We start from the raw sequence: 20,113 nt of genomic DNA on the forward strand, positions 1-20,113 counted from the left end.
TATAGCCAATGCTACCAACAAGATATGAAAATAATTTCTGTGGGCTCCTCTAGATGACTTGTTTATTGAGCATTCATTCTGATTCGCTTGCACAAAGTTTATGAAGAGAGATTAGATTATGTCCAGTCTTTACTGAGCATTTGTTCTGGTTTGTTGGTGGGGAGATTATATGGCAATGAACATTCATCCTGATTTGCTTCTGGGGTGTTAGCATGTCTTCCTACACACTTTTGTGCATTTCCCAGTCACTTTCCCAACTACAAAAGTCAATTTTTTAAAATCAGATTTGTTGTGCTAGGGGAACAGAGCGCTTTAATCCACTTTAATTGCATGAACCTAAATTTTCCAGTATGTGCTTGAATCCCTCTCACAAAACACTAACAGTATGGAGGTGACCTTTGTCAGCCCTCTTTGCCAAAGGTGTAACTTGCTATTCCTGTGGCAAAATGCAGTAGAAAGTTATTCCTAAAACAGCAAGTGAAAGACAAGGGCAAAGAGGGGGAGGGGAGAGAAATCTAGTATAAATTTGACATTTTTACAAAAATGGAAACTCAAGAAGCGATTAAGCCTCCCAAAATATAACCAAGGATTGATCTATGCAGCCTTATCCCTGTGACAAGAGGCTACTGCATGGCAACTGCATTCAGAGTGTCTGAGCCTCTAATATAGTATAGTTTGCCATGTTAATCCTTCCAGGCATGTGGAAAGTTTCTACACTTGTGCCAAGTATTCTGGGAGGTAAAGCTGAGGCATGGAAACTCTCCATGAAGTTTGGGGTATCTATGTGGCAAGCTACATTAGACTTTATGGCCAGGGTGACGAGAACAAGTGTTATGTCACAGTAGCCTCTGGTCTCAAGACAGATGACTCAGCCATTGGAGTCCCTCCAGCACATAGCCTAGCAGATCTATTTTTTCCTGCTGCTGTTAATCAATATAAATGCCTAATCAATAGCCTGGGAAATTGTATGCTTCTCCTAATAATGGTTCACATTTTGCATTGAGAATACTGTCATTTCATATTTGGCAAACTGCATCCATAACAGTTAAATTTTAACTAACTGATCACATACCATGTATTTGAGCATTAACTTACATAATGGGAGGTAGGTTGATGTTGGGGGGGCTTCTTAAATGTATGCAAATGCAGTCCAAAATGGCATCATATCCAAACACAGCTTTGGTTAGTTCAGATCAGGCCTATACTGAATTTCTCATTTATTATTTATTATTATTTATTAAATTTATATCCTGCCCTTCCTCTCAATAGTGTCTTGTGTATAAATATCTATTTTTGTAAATTGCAGTTACATCTACAGTAAATACAGACATATAGAAAATGATTTTGTTGATATTCCCAAACTGATGTCTAATGAGGGGTAGGATCTTTCAGAGTTAAGACCAGTGATTAGTTATGATGCAAAACATAAATAAATCAATAATTTTACTCAGTCTAGACATTCCTTCAAAATATTCTCAGTGCTGGTTGCTGAAGGTGCCTTATGCCCCTGTCAAGCTGATCAAGTATATCTAGATAAAACTTCAGCCAAGTTACACTGCAGAACCCAGATTTCAGGTCTTTGGTATTTTGTAATCTCATATTCAAAGGCAGCTTAAAGCCTTCTTTAGAGTGACACACTAAAATTGCTTTAAATGTGCGGTATTAAAAAATAACACAACCCCAGTGACTTTGTTTGTGTTAACCGGATGAGAAAGTGCAAGGCTTCCTGTTATGTGTGTGTGACAGCTGTAGATAAGTGGGGAGGTCCAAACAGGAAATCCGTCTTGCTTCTGCAGTGTGACTTGTCTGAAGCTCAGGAACCATCTTAGACTGAAGTATCAATGGCATGATGTCCTACTCCTGATCGAAACATGGGAGACATGGTTAAAAAGGATCTGGAGAAGGAATCTCTGTTGCCTTTAGAAAATGAGTGTTCCAGGAACATGGGAGAGCTTGTGGAGGTCTCTATCAGTGAAAAGGTTAAATTTGATGACACAGGTCTATCCATGGTACTGCAGAATGGCTTGGAGAATCTCCGACTGGAAAACTCTCTCACAGATGTTACCCTGTGTGTGGGGAGCATGAAATTCTCATGCCATCGAGTGGTTCTGGCAGCGGCAAGCAATTATTTTAGGTAAGGGTGACATTTAAAATCAAAGATTTGTTTTCCTTCTCTCATTTGGATGTGCAATGGCAACCATAGAAGGTTAGGTAGGTAAAATGGGAAAGCAACTTTTTTTCAAGCACTTGATTGAAATCTATCCCCGTAGTGTCTTTAAGGTTCCCAAAGGTCTATATCTGGTGGTATGTCAGAAGAAGTTTATAGCCAAATGTTATGATGATTGTAGCATCCAGAAAATTTATTGAGAATGCTAGGTATTTTTTAATTGATGCAGTTTTATCTATCTATCTATCTATCTATCTATCTATCTATCTATCTATCTATCTATCTATCTATCTATCTATCTATCTATCTATCTATCTATCTATCTATCTATCTATCTATCTATCTATCTATCTATCTATCTATCTATCTGTCTGTCTGTCTGTCTGTCTGTCTGTCTGTCTACTGGGAGGAAGGGCGGGATATAAATTAAATAATAAATAAAACCATTTACATACTGCTTAATATTTCAAAAATCTCTAAGCAGTGTTGCTTATGTTGCATGCTCTAAGTTGGATGTTGGAAGCTGGAGGACCATTTCCCCCAAAACCTGCTTCCATGTGGAGGACAATACACTGCAAAAGCAATCAAGGAAGGGAAAGGAGTGTGTTTCCTATCTTTCGCAGAGTTCTAAAACTAAAAAAGGGATGTGAGAAATGGGGAAAACATCTGGAAGAAAAACATTGAAATCCAGCAGGGTCACCTTCCATAGTGTACACTAGAAAAACATTCAGAATAGAAGGTGTCCCTTCTGGACACTGTGAGGTAATAAATTGGAGACATAGTGAGAAACAAAATACTCTGCTATCATATTAATAATTACACTGGGAAAATTAAGAAAATTCTCAGTCAGTTTCAATCAGTAAAAATAATTATTACGTGTGGATGGATTCCAGTATTTTTTCTGGCAAAAGAAACATATTCAGTTTCTGATACCAAATGTTACACAGTCAGGTTGAGATGGTGAATCTATTGTACTTTAAAAGAAAAAAATGTTTGGGGCATTTGTTTCCATATTAGGCTTTTTTTCAGTGCCCCTATATATTTTTATAATACTTGAAGAAAGAAAAAGACAAAAGCATGATATACGGTAGTTTGTAGAAGGACCTTGATTATGTGACATCACTGAAATAAATAAATAAACTATTTCACTGATAACTATCCCCAGCACTGTAACAAAAAACTAATGTAATTTTTTTGGCACAAGATCTTGCTTTGTCTTTTGGTACAAGAATGCATCTGGTATCTTAGGATTTCTCTTTGCGCAACAGAACAATCTCCTCTTATGTGCGCCCCCTTAATTTGTTCTGGGGTTTTCCCCAACCCTGCAGAACAGATTTGGAGATTCCAGGGGGCCTGCGCTGGGAGATGAGAAAGGGAAAAATCCCATTGCACTAGTACTAACCCCTGCACTAGCACAAAGTTTCAGTTGAATACTGTCTTCTTCATATTATTAATTAGACCACTTTTCATTTCAAGAAGAAATACTAAATCTAACAATCTCATCTTAATGTCTAATTTTTGGTTCCTACTTTGGGGGGAAGGCTTAACCCAACAGTCAGAAATATTAATTTACTAAGCTTTCAATCCTGTGCATGCTTACTTGGAAGTAGTAAGTATCATTTCATTCAGCAAGATTTCCAAGTAAATGTGGATAAGAATGAATCTTACAATGGTATAGCCATCTCTACTGATTTTCAAACAGGTGAGTATTACTCTTCTCTATTCAGATTTACTCAGCTGCTGCATAAGAAAACACACATTTAAAACAGATTTTGGGGAAACTGAATAATTCCTACACTAGATAATTCCATGGACAAGCTCATGTGATTGGCACAACTTTTTTAATAATTATTTTGTGGGGAAGGGGGTGTCTAATGATTTATCAAACAAAAACCATGTGTGTGTTATTTTGCTGAAATGTGTCTTTAATAGTTCTCAGTCGTGCTTGGAATCTCCCCCCCCCCGAGAACTGGGCACTAATAACTTTGGTTCAGCTTTGTGGGGAAAAAGGTTTGCCTGTGTGAGGTTATAATGCTTAATAATCACCATGTATTTTATGTAAAACTATCTATGCAGCCTATATATCACATACCATAGGTAGTAATACAAAACCTCCAAAACAATAGGATTTTTAGTTTTAAAGGGACAAGTGGCAACCCTAAAGGCCAGAGCGTTGTTTTTCTTCAACAGATTTTCAACAACTTTCTAATTAGAGAAGGTTCAACTCAGGTAAATATGCATCTATGAGAGAGAATAGAAGAATTTTCAAAAAATGGTAACATTTGGAATTTTAAGTTTTTCATCACAATTCCCTTCTTTGTGTTAGGGCTTTCACACTGTTAAGTAAATCTTAGCTGATTTTAAATTGCTTTTTTAAAAAATGTGTTTTTAAATTTGTATATTTGTTTTTAATGTTTTTAATTGTTGTAAACCGCCCAGACAGCTTTGGCTATGTGGCGGTATACAAATGCAATAAATAAATAAATAAATGTATCCCTTTCAATTGATTAATTAATTACTATATTACATTCACATATAAAATAGTAGTTCTGAAGAAAAACACTTTTTTGTCATGCAAAATACGTGTTAAATCAGGTACCAGTTAGAAGAAGCATCCCCTCATGTGTGTGAGAGAAGGGGTAATTTCCCCCCTAAGGTGTGGCTACCATCAGTGGTTTTTGTAAGTACCTGTAGTACTAAAACAAGTTACTGTTTTTTAAAAAATGTTTAAATGGGGGCACATTCAGTAAAAGATTTTTAATTGTTTCCTAACTGATTAATCATCAGACACTAAAATCCTGTACATGTCTGCTCAGGAGGAAATCACATTGAGTTCAATTGGTCTTACTCTATGGAAAGTCAGTATAGAACTGCAGCCTAAATGTTGCGGTGCTCTCTCTCTCTCTCTCTCTGTATGCTACTGAATAGAAATCTGCAAGATTTCCAAAATCTGGGAGTGCCTACCTTTGAAAAGCCCAAATGCTTTCTATTTCTGAAGAAGAGAAGCAAGATTAATACCTCGCTTTAAACCAACAAGTTACATTTAAAAAGAAGAGACGCACATTTTACCCAATTGGGCAATTGACCTAGAAGCCCCTGAAACCTACCATCATTTAATACATCGATATCTGAGTGTTCAGTGTGAAAAACCAGTGTGAAGAGAGTAACAGTAAATCTAGGTTTCTAAAATACTAAAACACACAGATCCCGAAATGAAATCTCATTTCAGCCTTCAACTTCATTGGATAGCCTCAGGCAAGCCATTGTTCCTCAGCCTTAGTTCTCATCTGTAATATGGGGATGATGATGATGATGATGCTAATGTTATAGAATTGGGGGGTTGAGATGAATGATGTCTGAGTCCCCTCTCAGCCTATAATCCTGTGCCTGCAGAGAAATACAGTTTGTATTAGAGAGATCTGCTAAACTTGTCAAACCAGTTCCTTTCTTTGTCAAGCTAATAGATTGGCCAAGTCTATCAACTGCTCCATTAACATCTGCAAGGATTTGGTCAAGAAGTGATGACTTGTCTTGGGATCAAATGGCCAGGGATGCTCCTTGAGGAGAATCCCCCCCCCCAGAAGTCATTCTTCTCTGTGTTTAGTGTGAGTCTAGGTGAGGCTGGGAAGCTGGAAGAGACAGAGAGGCTTGCCTGCTCTCTGTGTCAAAATCCCTGGTTTTGGGGTGCCACACTGGAAGCCTGACAAGAAAACAAGATCTGTCGGACTGTGAATGCTGTGAACCCCTCCATCTTATGCTCAGGTTGTATATGTGTGTAAATAAACCATATATCATAATGACAACATTATCTGCTGATCTTCATTCCAAGGAAACAAAACCCTGGGTAAGCACAATAACCCCTGGAATCTCTCACCACTCAGAGACTGGGATGCTCACAGCACCAGCAACAACAACAGATTATCATACAGGGTTGTTGTAAGGAATACTGAATATGCTGAGACCATATCTGGGCAAGGTGCTCGAACATGTTGTGCTGACCCAATTATTTCTTGATGAGACTGATTATTTAGAGCCTTTTCAATTTGGCTTCAATCCCAGATTCGGGACTAATGCTGCCTTGTTCACTCTGGTGAGTGACTTATACTGGAAGTGTGACCCTAGACTCTTCTGGATTTCTCAGTGGCATTCAGTGCCATTTGCCATTGTACCCTTCTGGACTATCTGTGCAACATGAGACTATACTGTAGTTCTAGTCTTCTTGGAGGGTTCCTCCCAAAAGATGGTTGTGAGAAACCGCTGTTCCATCCTGAACAATGGCTTATGGGGTGCTGAAGGGGTCCATCTTATCTTTCTCTCCCATGCTCTTTAACATCTACATGAAACTACTGGATGAAGTGATCCAGATATTTCAGTTGGGGTGTCATGAGCATGCTGAAGATACCCGGCTGCTCTTTCTCTCATTTCCAACTTCTGATACATGGAGGCTGTGAAGCAGTACTGGTACCTGTATTTATTTACTTTAAACATTTATTAGCCACCCAGCTCTTAGAGTGACATACCGTATACAGCGTAGAATTCAACAAGTTGAAGCAGCAGATTTAAAAGTCCAGCATAAAATTGAAACATAAAATTGAAACATACAATTAGAATGGATGGGAGCAAACAAGCTGTAACTTAATCCAGACAAGAAAGATGTACTGTTGTTTAGGTGGTCTGATGATCTGGAATTGAGTTGCACTCACCTAAAAAATCAGATTCACAGAGATATTTCTGGATCCAGCACAGCTCCTGGAGAAGTCATCACACGCCATGGCCAGGTGAATGCAGGAGTCCACACAACTGATGACACTTGTATGTGTGTGTGGGGGCACCACAGTTTGAGCCTCCTACTCTGAAACTCCTGCTGGTTACAGTTGCAGCCACCATCTTTATTACCCTGAAACACAGTATATTGGAAGTTACAGTGCATTATGGGTTAAAAAAAAACATGATAAGCAGCAAGGATGTCACTCTGCTAAAGGCTCCCCGAACTCTGGAGCCTTGCTCTTGGATGGTCAGGTGATGGTACTGACCAGGAGTGCCTTTTTGCCAGAGTCAGATGGTATGCCCACTGTGGCTTTTCACAGAGAAGCCAAATTTGTCCTTGGCTATACATGCCTGGCCTAATTAAATCCGTATTAAGTTACTGTAATGCAGGAGCAGGGAACCTGTGGCCCTCCAGATATTGTTGGACTAAAACTCCCATCAGCACCAGCCAGCATGGCCAAATGTCAGGGATGATGGGAGTTATCCAGCAATATCTGGGGGGCCACATGGGACTGCCTCTGAAGATAGTTCAGAAACTTCAACTGGGACAAAATACAGCTGTCTATGAAGGCTCATTGGTAAGATCAATATGGGAGGCCATGCTTTATGCCTTCTTGCCATTTGAAATATGACAGGTGGGCACAGAGCAGGGCCTTCTTTGTCAAGGCACCAACTGTGGAATGCTCTCCTGAGAGAAGCCCATATGGTTCCATCTCTGCTTGCCTTTTAGCAGGCTGTAAATAGCACCTTTATTCTATACTCATTAGTTGATTAGACATTTTATTTTATTTTATTTTTAATTTTCAAATATGCAATATAAGGTACTATAGCCCAATACAGTATGTATACAAAGAAACAATATCAAAATAAATTAAAAGAATGTGTTTAAAACAATAATTAGATTTTAATAACATTCAGATTAGTAAGATGCATTTTAACAACAGTTGTTGCTCTGATCTGATGTATATTGTTAGCGACTTTGAATATTTTAAAATAGAAAAGCAGTATAAATATACTTCAAAATAAATGACATGTGCAGCGATTTGGGTAGTATTAGTATTATTGTTTCCAGAGTCTGTTTCAGAATGACTGGCCTTTCTAGATTTACCGTTAAGAAATTACCTTTTTTTCCCCTTCAGGGCAATGTTTTGCAATGACTTGAAAGAAAAATATGAAGAAAAAATAGTAATTAAGGGAGTTGATGCTGAAACAATGCAGATTCTTTTGGATTACACGTACACAAGCAAAGTGCTGATCACTAAGGAAAATGTGCAGAAAGTCCTGGAAGCTGCTAGTCTTTTTCAGGTTAGTGAAGAAAATTCTTCCATCACATGGAAAATATACATAGTGCTGTCAAAATCAAATTCACTTGAGTGCTACTCTTAGCATTGTCTAGTGTGGGAATGGCCAATTGTCGGCTGATGGATTAGACTCTGGACAATCTGAATTTTACTGTGAAATTATGACTCACTTTGGGATTTCACTGGCTGCTCCATTTAATGAATAGATCTAATGTTAAAGCCACTTTCACATGCAAGGCATGCTGTGTGAATCTAAGCATGTTTATTCAGAAGAAGTCCAAGATCAATAGGTCAGTTCCAATTAAGTGTGCAAAGAATTGCAACCTTAAACTAGTTTTTACTGTTTAAAGGCTGACTCCAAGGGGTTTTTTTATGGGGGGGCTGGGCAAGTTGTTTTTGGTTGGTCTCCTGCCTGCCTTGTCCATGGCAGGGCTGACTGGAGTGCTACCCCTGCATTGGCTCTGCTACTTTGATGCTACTGCTCCTGCCCTTGACATGCTTATGAGTGAGTGGTCCCTGCAGCCTTTAAAGAGGTAGTGGTGAGGCCATTCTTAAAGAAACCGGTCCTGGATCCCTTGGACTGGAAGAGAGCAAGCATGCTTGGATGACACGGATTATCTAGATCCATTCCAGTCTGGGTTCAGGACTGGCCATAGGACTGAATCAGCTTTGGTTGCCCTGATGCATGACCTCTATAGAGAGCAAGACAGGGGGAGTGTGACCTTGCTCATGCTTCTCAATCTCTCTGTGGCTTTCGATACCATTGACCACGGCATCCTCCTGGACTGGCTCCGTGGAATGGGAATTAGGAGGGCACCATGTTACTGTGGTTCCAGTCCAACATCCAGGACTGAGGCCTGAGATTAGCATTGAGTGATTGTTTGTTTGGTCCTCTGGCAGTTGTTCTATGGCGTGCCATATCCTCAATGCTATTTAAAGTCTATATAAAGCCACTGGGAGTGGTCATTAGGAGTTTCGGGGCAAGGTGTCATCATATGCTGATGTCACTCTGCTTACTTCTCTATAACATCTGAATCAAAAGAGGCTGTGCGAGCCATGGACCAGTGCCTGGACACAATGGTGTGATGGATGAAGGAAATAAGTTGACCTTGATTCCTAGGAAGATGGAGGCACTGTGGATGTGTGGTTCCTGAGTCTGAGAAATTGTTCAATTGCCTGTCCTGGGCAGGTTTGCACTCCCCCTGAAGGAGCAGGTATGCAGTCTGGGGGTGCTTCTAGATCTGGCTCTGTCACTGGCAGCCCTGGTAGACTCAGGGACTAGAAGTGTCTTTTATCAGCTGCACCTGGTGAGACAACTATGACTATTCCTGGACCAGGAAAGTTTGGCCACAGTAGTTCAGGCATTAGTGACTTCAAGACTGGATTACTGCAATGCAAGTGTACCCTTGCACTTGACCCAGAGCAGTGCTGAACAGAGCCCTCATGCTTGACTTGCTGAAATATCAATCTGATTCTGCCTAAAGATGAGGGAGAAGTTTGGTTCAGTTCACATTTAAAGGTGAATCTACCTAATTCGCACTTCCAAAAATAGTATGTGAACCCAAACACAGCTATCCTCCTGAAATGGCATTCTTCAAATTTTGCGATGCAGTTCTCTAACAAAAAATGCATACGCTAGGGAAATGTTTGCATAAATGTATATATTAATGAAAATAATATACAAAATGCATTATATTAATGGGAATTTCTTGCAACAATATATTTTGTAGGCAAAATTGCATGCAAAAATGTGTCTTTTAGGGGAAATACGAACAAAAATGCTGCTGAATTTTCACGAGGACATTTGTTAAAAAACATTGCAAACTGACGTGGAAATATAGAGAACTGAACTAAAGATTAGACACAGAGAAACCAAAATTGACAGATCTGCCCATCCTGACACCTGTTCCACTTTACGGGACTGGCATAATTAGGACCTACTAAAATACCTCAAAGTAGTGAGCAGCCTTTTTAGTGCTTTGATCAAATTTTCAAGCTTCCTCACAACATTGTGACTTTTTAGTCAGTCCTAATAAAACATGCTGTTGCTTTGGGGTTATTTTTTAAATGGACCAGCATGAGTTACCGGAAGTGTTTGTCACACTATGGTTAGAGTTCCTGTATGGCAGATATAGGTGGGTGCAAATAGGACATAATGCTACAAAGGAGAAAGTATGCAATGGAATAAATTTTAATTTTGATTTGTGAGCTTCATGTCTTTAAACATGTGCCACATGCATCTTTAAAAAAAAACAGGAACCAGTGGTTTATAGGCCAGGTCTGTTATCTTTCAGTTTTGGTAACTAGCTTCAATGTGTCAACAGGACATGGCTCTCAGCACAAGGCTCTGCTGTAAATACTTTTTAAAAAATCTACCCTAACCTTTAAAAATGGCGTTTCAGATTTTTCACTTCTTCTTTTCCTTTTAACTACTTTTTTAAATGTCATGCACTGCTTTATACTCTGCCAATTCTAAGATTAGGTGCAGTTTTTTAAAAAACCATTATGGGGTTTCATCAGCAGTTAGGGAGACAACTGCTGAACTATTGATATCCCTGAGAGAGTAAGATGAGCACTTCAAAACTACCAACCCAAAATGGAACAAGTGACTCTTGAAATCTCTTCCAGCTCTGTACAACTCTTAATTTTGGGGACCCATCCAAATGATCCAGATAAACCATACCCCCCTCATTTTTACCCTTTGTAGGACAGCCCTGTAAGTGCCGATGCCAATATCCCCCCCCCCACACACACACACGATAAACTGGAGGATGGTGCTGCTGAGGAAGATAGCTGTGTGATGTCATGTCCCTGTTTCAACTGTTTATAAGAAGATATGTGCTCCCAAGCACTCAGCCTGAAAAAGACAGGATTTACACAGAAGAGGAAACTGACTGATCAGTGTGTCAGAAATCCTAACTTATCTCGCAGACTAAGGGTGCTTCCAAGTGGGGGCTTTTGTTGCAAGCAGGTTGTTGAGGTACTGCAAATGAGTTGTTGGCAACAGTTTTTTGTTTTTTTAAAACTTACTGGGTTTCCCCCAGAAAGAGTCAATCCAGATTAAATGGGGAACAAATATGGACAGGCACTTTGATGCCAATGACATGTGGATGCTTATGTGCATGAGTATTGATCCCACAATAAACACCTATCTGGAAGCACTCTGCGTGTTCATATTTTGCCCTGAGATTTAGCTGGGTTTGGGTTTGTGCTTGTGCTTGTGATGGGGGAGGGGCAGGGTGAAACTCATCTGGGGCATCTTCAGATTTTTTGTGGCCCTACTCATTTTCCACTTCCATGTGTGGGGAAGGTTGCATCATTCATCATCAGTGATATTGCACAACCAGGCAATACTTGAGATTGCAATGGCCCTGCTAGTTAATGGGAAAATATTAGATGAGAAGAAACCTGGATCCTATTCCCATGCAACAAATGAGAAAGAGCAGAACAATTGTTGTGCTACAAAATGGTCATTTGGAAAAGCTCTGAACCTGATCTATGCTTATAGACTCCCAATCACACAAAAATTATACCCTTGTATGATTCAGCAGTAACACTTTCAAAGTCATTACTTTCATCACAGCTCATGAAAGCATTCATATCCTCAAAATACATTATCACAGTCTTATCATGCTAACAGTACTGTGCAGGTATAAGTATCAGGATAGTGTTCAAACTTTTTATTACTTGTGAGTTTGAGTCCAGGGTCAACAACAGACAGAGGCATATCTGAGGAGCAATGAAAACAAATTCACAACATGAAAAACTGAAGTCTGAGATGAATGCAATTAGAACTAATAATCTCCCACCCAGACAATTTAATCTGCCGTTTACCTTCTTTCAACTGTTCCTCTTTCAACATGGTTCAGTCTGGAGTGGACCATGCACATGCTTTGGAATTTGGTATGGTGATACACAAGCCTCTCACAGCCTCCACACACCCAGATTGCATGAACAGGCCCTCTGACATCACTTCTGCCTGCCTTCAACTGCTTATCTTCCCATTTAGTACTGGAGTCCTGTTCCCACTGGAATCCGCACTTATCACATCCCGCTATTTTGAGGGCCACTATTCTGGCTCTTCCTTGCCTTTTTTACAGCATTGGGCCCTCCATCTGTCTTCCTCCTCCCCGTTTTCTTGAGCATTAGAAACAAGTGTATCAAGGCCAACTCTGAAAAAAGCCTCTTCTCTGTACTCCCAGTACATAAGTGCTGTCTCCCAACCAAAACACTCACAGGGTGCTTCCAGATGGGTGTTTATTGAGGGGTGAGGACACCTCACACATGCAAGTTTTTCTTGCAGAGTCCTTTGAAGGTCATTGGCATCAAAATGCTTTTCCCATTTAAATCAGATTTACCCTTTCTGGAGAAAATCCAATACGTAAAAAAACCTGTTGCCAACAACCTGTTTGTGCTCTCTCAACAACCCGTTTGCAAATTACCACCCCCGTCTGAAAGCAGCCACAGTCCTGGGAGTCTAACAATGCTGACATCCATCATGCTTTTTTATGGGCTGCAATCATGGAGTGGGATTTTCTAACAGTCCACCAGTGGGGATTAGATGGCAACTCAGAACTTTTCATGGCAAGAGGTTAAGACAACTACCCGTACCTTTGTCTCATCCCTCTTTGGCTACTTTTGAAGATGTGACTATATTCTGTTCATTCCATAAGAAAAAGAGTGAGCTGGTCTTGCCTTTTAAGTTTGCTGTGCCAACTGCAGGTTTCTTCTGAGCTTCTACCTCCCAATTTGAGAGTGCAAGGCAGTCTGCAGGGAAATACAAGGGGCCAGGTGAGTGTGGTGGAAAGAACTCCGACAATCCAACATCGCAAAATATTTTTCTGACAAAAGTGGATAACAACAACAACAAGGCATTTTGACTTTTATGGCACTTCGAATAGTTTTATTTCATACACGGATCAAACTCAAATGATAGGTAACCTCACAGCAGCTTTTCTCAGGAAGGACTGATAGACCTATATATTCACATAGTTTCATTTCAAGGTGAGCTATTAGCAAGAAAGTTGAAACTGACCATATTCTCTGCATTCACCAGATTTTACCTGCAGAGAGGAGTAAAAAGAAAAAAGTTGTATGTGTTACTCTCTAATAGACTGCATTTAAGATTTTTTTTGTTATTGTACTGTTGAAATAAAATATATTTTTTAAAAACCACCAATGATGGCATTGTGTTGGCTTGCAGATTGATATGCCAGTGCTAATCTTTAGAAGTGCAGTGCAAAATTTTAGCACAATTGAAACAGGGACTATGTTTTGTACAGATTAGCAGCATTGAGTATACTCAAAATAATGTTAGAACATAAGAGGAACCTGCTAGATCAGGCCAAAGGCCCATTGATTCAAGCATCCTGTTCCCACAGTGACCAACCAGTTGCCTATGGGAAGCCCCTAGCTCAATGGCAGAGCACCTTATCTTGCCTGCATAAGGTTCCAGGTTTAATCCCTGGTGTCTATAGGTAGGGCTGGGGAAAAAACACTTGCCTGAAGCACTGGAGAGCTGAGCTAGATGGACCAATGGTCTGACAGTATAAGGCAGATGTGTATGTTTGTGTTCCTAAATCTGCAAGCAGGACCCCTGAGTGCAACAATGTTCTCCCCAGTGATTCCCAACAACTGGTATTCAGAGGCATATTGCTTACACTAGCAAAACATGCTAACAGTGTCATTTGTACATTTTGCATCAGGGCCATTCCTTCCTCACTTTCTTGAGATTTTTCAACAGCTGTAAAATGAATGGACAAGCACAAGGCATGTTTGCATAATAACTGATTGGCCTTCCTCTTCTGCTTGCAGTTTTTGCGAATGGTAGAAGCATGCTCCAATTTCCTCAACGAAGCTCTTCATCCAGAAAACTGTGTTGGGATTTTGAGACTGGCCGATGCTCATTCACTTGATAAACTGAAGCAGCAAGCCAAGAGCTATATTATTCAGAATTTTTCCCAAGTACTGAATTATGATGAGTTCTTAGAATTGCCTGTGGATGTCCTATATAGCATGCTAAAGAGTGATGACCTCTGGGTCACAGAAGAAGCGCAAGTGTTTGAGGCGGTTATAAACTGGGTGCACTACAAAATAGCGGAAAGGCTTCCTCTCCTGCCTTACATCCTTGAGGGTGTCCGGCTGCCCCTTCTGGACCCTTGGTATTTTGTAGAGACTGTAGAAGCTGATCCACTCATCAGACAGTGCCCTGATGTCTTTCCTCTGCTTCAAGAAGCCAGAATGTACCATCTATCAGGGAATGAGGTGAGTAAAATGTGATAGACATTGAGAGAGTTCAGACCGGTGATTCAATGAGCTGCTTGTATCATCCATAGTTACTTGTTCTGCAGTCAGCTTTCTGTGGAGTTCCTGCTTTCTGCTTGTGGCAGAATCACCCTGCCTTCTGGGAAGGCTAACTCCCTAGATAGCCTTTTGGTGCCTTTCCGCTCTATGGTAACAACTTCCAGAACAGTTGCCATGTTTGTCTGTTGCAGAAAAAACAACAGTCTTATGGCACCATATAGATTAACAGATTTATTTTGTTTCCACTGTTTATATCCCGAGCCTCCAAAACTGTGTACGTACACACAACTTCCAACTGTGGATAATGCTTCACGCATCTGGTGAAGTGGATTCTAGTCCATGAAAGCTTACACCATAATAAATAGTCTTTCAGGCGGTGCAGTTATTTGCAGCAGAGGCTGGTCCATCAGAGTGCATCGGGCACTGCCCCACCAACCTTTGTCTGCCTTCACCCAGTCCCCACCTGCCTGATCAGTCTAGAGGGGTGACACAGGCTATCAGCTTCCTCCTCTCACTCAGTGTTAACCCCTGTAGAACTTTGCAGGGAGAAAGATGGGGACAAAACTAGAATTAGCTGGCTCTGCCTATCATAGCTCTAGCTCCACCTACTCCCTGCCCTCCGCCCTACCAGTCTCACCAGTCACCACTGGTTGTTTCTTCTCCATGCCCCAATCTATGATCATTTTTCAGGTATGATGACTGTCTATATATGGGAGTTAGACAGCTGTCATCTTTTTCCTTTAAACTTCTTCTAAGTATAGATGTGGAGAAAGAAACATGTAGTGATACAGATTCAGAAGCTATTCTTGCAAAAAGTTGCGTTCAGGATGCTTTATGGTGGGGGGTTGATTGTATATATGCTGAACGTTCTCTAAAGAATCAAGAAACAAAGAAGAATGCAAAATAAGAGAAATTTACATCCCTTTGTATTTACACAGTAAGGAAACCTCAGGAAGGGAGAGTGCTACTGTTCTCACGTCCTGCTGATGAGCTCCCCACAGGCATCTGGGTGGCTACTGTGAGAACAGGATGCTAGACTTGATGGGCCACTGGCCAGATCCAGCAGGCTGTTCTTATGCTGTTATGTAAATAACATTGCTAAGGATGATGGGAGGTGTAATCCAATGACATCTGGAGGGCCATAGGTTTCCCGTTGTTGGTATAAATAATCAATGCTATCCAGGAATATCTGGAGCTGAATGATCATAATTTCCTTGATCATTAGGGGTTAAGAGCCATCTAACATTGGCTAAACCATCTACTGCTGGTTTCCAGAAAATGGAAAATGGAAATGGACTGCCTTCAAGTCAATTCTGACTTATGGCGACCCTATGAATAGGGTTTTCATTAGCGGTATTCAGAGGTGGTTTACCATTGCCTTCCTCTGAGGCTGAGAGGCAGTGACTGGCCCAAGGTCACCCAGTGAGCTTCATGGCTGTGTGCGGATATGAACCCTGGTCTCCCAGGTCGTAGTCCAACACTCTAACCACTATGTCACACTGGCTCTCTGGTTGGTTTCCAGAAAAACTAAGAATTTCACTTTTTAGATGCTAGACTGTTTCATGAGCTTAACAAAGCTAGGCATGTGTGTCTTATGGAGCATTCCTTTTTTGAAATTGGCAACATTTCCTTACAGTCATGCATTCTTAAGAAAAAGCAGCATAGCTTGCATGCATTATGATGGTAAGTGGACACCCTTGAAGGTGTATGGAGCTTGGTGGGTTCCTAGTGAAATAATTTATTTGGGGAGAAGATAGCCTTTTATAGAAACATCAGAAGATCAGGATCTGTTTGCTTCCATTTAGATCATTTCAGAAAGAACAAAGCCCAGAATGCATGAATTTCAGTCAGAGGTCTTTATGATCATAGGCGGTTGCACAAAGGATGAAAAATTTGTAGCTGAAGTCACCTGCCTTGATCCTTTGAGGCGCAGTCGTTTGGAAGTGGCAAAATTGCCAAACACAGAACAAGAAACAGAGTGTGAGAATAAAAAATGGGTGGAGTTTGCTTGTGTGACGTTAAAAAATGAAGTCTACATATCAGGTAAGGAACATTATAATCTTTGTGGAAATAAACAAGGGAGGAAAAATGGTTGCAGCACGTTCTAGAGTCTGGAAACAGATGTATGGCCATATCCATACCATACATTTAAAGCACTGTTATAGCATTTTAACTGTCATGGCTTCCCCTAAAGAATCCTGGGAACTGTAGTTTGTTAAGGGTGATGTTCTCACAGAACTATAATTCCCAGCACCCTTAACAAACGACAGTTTCCAGGATTTTCCATGACTGTTGAAGTGGTATAATGGTGTTTTGAATGAATGGTTTGGAATGGATGTGACTGTAGATAGCTTGCAAGTGGTCTTTAATTACCACTTGCTTCTTTACCTAAATACATTTCTTGGATTACAGCACATAAAGGCACAGGCCAGGCTCTGGTACAATGTGCAACATAACTTTCAAGCTGTGTATTTTCTCCTGCATTGTTAAAAAAAAGATTGCTAGAAGCAAAGTTTCTTCTTCAATAGACTTGAGGAACTGTGTGAAGATATAATGAATAGATCATAGGCCAAGAGATTAAAAGAATGGAATTCAATTTCTGCAAACGTGTACTCTGTATCCTGCTGAATATAACTAAAGGTGATAAGTTGAAATTGTCAGGTTGGTAGGAACTATATGATCAATTCATTAACTGGTTGCTTTGTTGGTGGTTTACAAAGAATGGGGGAATGGGAGACTGAGTGGATAGAAGGGTTACCATGAATTATAAGGTCATGAGAAGAAGCTTGCTTAGCAAGTTAAGAACATAAGAAGAGCCTGTTGGATCAGGCCAATAGCGCATCTAGTCCAGTATCCTGTTCTCACAATACCTGTGGGAAGCCCAAAAGCAGAATCTGAGTGCAATAGCACTCTCCCCACCAGTGAGTCCCAGCAAATGGCATTCAAACTGCCCCCAATAGCAGAGGGAGAACATAGCCATTGTGGCTAGTAGCCACAGATAGCCATATCCTCCATGAATTTGACTAATCCTCTTTTCAAGCCATCCAAGTTGGTGGCCATAACTGCCTCTTGTGGGAGTGAATTCCATATAACTATACACTGTGTAGTCCTGATATTATATGCTGAAGAAACTTCTAAGAATAGGAATTTGACTGGATGTTATGTCTGCCATAGCATGTACACCAGTAGTCTTCAGTGTTTTCAGATCCAGAACCTGCCTTTATCCTAAACATTCATTTCGGAACTTATTTCTTATTTTCTTATTTTTTTTACCATATGTTTGTATGGTGGCAGAGCAACCCATCTTAGATCAAGCTATGACCCAGTAGTGGGTCTTTACCCACCAGCTAAAGACCAATGATGCATATCATCTAAAGGCTCATTAAATCTCCTCTTACTATGGAAAGGAAAAATACAGTCTTACTCCCTGTCCCAACATATCTAACTACAATCATATTTTGATTCATTTCATTGCCGGTAACCACTTGTGACCTGTCTTGGGATTCATCTTTAGTTAAAGGACCATTAATAAATTGATCCAAAGCCTCCAAAACGACATATTTAAGAAACACAATTTCTGTTCCCATGCCATCATGTTTCTTTGAGGCATCTTGGTGCATCTAACAGATTTGCTTCCAATAATGTGCTGGTTTTCGAATGTCATGAACTATCTAGCACATATGAAACTGTGAATGAAAGTTACGTTATTATTTATTTATTTCATTTGTTGGTTGCCTCATAACCAATGGTCTCTAGGCAACTTACAACAGATTTAAAAACTTAAAATATAAAATAGATTTTAAAACATACAGTATAACACAAATTTAAAAACATACAATATAAAACTTAAAATCCAAACAAAAGAAACTAAGACAGCATACCTCAAGGACCAAAGGCTTGAGTGAAAACAAAGGTCTTTGCTTGGCAACTAAAGGTGGATAAAGGCGGCACCCAGGGATGCCTCCTTTGGGAGAGCATTCCACAGCCAGGGGCCACCAGTGAAAAGACCCATTCTCATGTTGCCACCCTCCCTCCTGTGGAGGGGGCACATTAACAAGGGTCTCTGATGGCAAGCACGGTCTGGATTGGTTCATACCGGGAGAGGTCCTTGAGATATTGAGGTCCTGAGCCACATAAGGCTTTATATGTCAAAACTAGCACTTTGAATTGAGCCCAGGAACTAATTGGTAGCCAGTGCAGCCATGCCAGAATTGGTGTTTGTACTGACTGACTTACCCTGGTCAGCAATCCGGCCTCTGAATTCTGCAGTAGCTGGAGTTTCCGAACCCTCTTCAAAGGTAGTCCTGTGTATAACACATTGCAGTAGTGTAACCTGAAGGTTACCATAGCATAGACAACCGAAGTTAGGCTATCCCTGTCCAGATAGGGGTGCAACTGAGCCACCAATCAAAGCTGGTGGAAGGCACTCCATACCACCAAGGCCACTTGAGCCTCAAGTGACAGTAATGGATCCAGGAGTACCCTGAAGCTAGGCACCTGCTCCTTCAGAGGGAGTGTAATCCCATCCAGAGCAGGCCAGAACCCATCCATCTGGTCTAGAGAACCACCAGTGAGAACTAACAGTGTCTCAGTGTTGCTTGGATTAAGCTTTCAGGCAAGACACATCCACTGCCACACCTGCAGATGTAAATGAGAAATAGAGCTGGATGTCTTCAGCATAGTGCTGACAACATACTCCAAAACTCTGGATGACCCCACTCAGCAGTTTCATGTAGATATTAAATAACATGGGGATAGAATTGAACCTTGCAGGATCCCACATTGAAGGTTCCACTGGATCGAACAGCATTCCCCAAGCACCATCCTCTGAGAACAACTATTCAAGTAGGACTGGAACCACCGCAAAGCAGTGCTGACCACCCCCAACTCAGAGAGTCACCACAGAAGAATACCATGGTCGATAGTATCAAAAGCTGCTGAGAGATCAAGGAGACAGGGACACATTCTGCTTGTCTCTCTCCCAACATAGGTCATTATACAGGGTAACCAAGGCAGTTTCCATGCCAAAACTGGGCCTAAACCCCGATCGAAATGGATCCAGAAAATCAGTTCCATAAGAGAGAACCTGGATCTGGTCCACAACCACATTGTCAAGAACTTTGTCCCAAAAGGGGAGATTGGTAACTGGCTGATAGTTATTCAAATATTCTGGTCCAGGGAGGATTTCTTAAGGAGTGATCTAACCATCACCTCCTTTAAGGAAGCAGGACTGCCCCCTCTCTCAAGGAGCATTAATCACCTCCCTGGCCCAGCTTACTCTCCCCTCTGTGCTAGTTTTATCAGCCATGAGGGGCAAGGGGCAAGAGCACAAGTGGTGGCCCAGACCGAACCAAACACCTTGCCCATGTCCTTGAGCCCTAACAATTGAAACTCACCCTGCACAACAGGACAAGATGGTGTTTTGGATACCTCTTGAGACTCATCCGCTATAACTGTGGAGTCAAGGTCCTGGCAGATACAAGCAATTTTATCCTCAAAATGTTTTGCAAACAAGTCACAGTGAGCTATGGTTGGTTCCACCACCTCCTCTAGGAAAAGCTCTGCTAGATGACAT

At 40.9% G+C, this 20,113-nt stretch overlaps 1 protein-coding gene across 4 annotated transcripts in view; it reads left to right on the forward strand.

The window, feature by feature from the left end:
* The window catches only part of KLHL6 (kelch like family member 6), a 31,804-nt gene that overhangs the window by 3,013 nt on the left and 8,678 nt on the right, over positions 1–20,113 (forward strand). For 2 of the 4 annotated variants that reach the window (XM_061636373.1, XM_061636374.1), the window contains exons 2-4: positions 8,074–8,239; positions 14,050–14,499; positions 16,344–16,581. In XM_061636373.1, coding sequence (XP_061492357.1) covers positions 8,074–8,239; positions 14,050–14,499; positions 16,344–16,581 — 854 coding nt within the window. Of the gene's footprint in view, positions 1–1,816; positions 2,135–8,073; positions 8,240–14,049; positions 14,500–16,343; positions 16,582–20,113 lie in introns of those variants that run through there. The other 2 variants (XM_061636375.1, XM_061636371.1) reach the window with 2 other exon arrangements.

This window comes from Rhineura floridana, chromosome 7, assembly GCF_030035675.1.
Source record: "Rhineura floridana isolate rRhiFlo1 chromosome 7, rRhiFlo1.hap2, whole genome shotgun sequence".
NCBI lineage: Eukaryota > Metazoa > Chordata > Lepidosauria > Squamata > Rhineuridae > Rhineura > Rhineura floridana.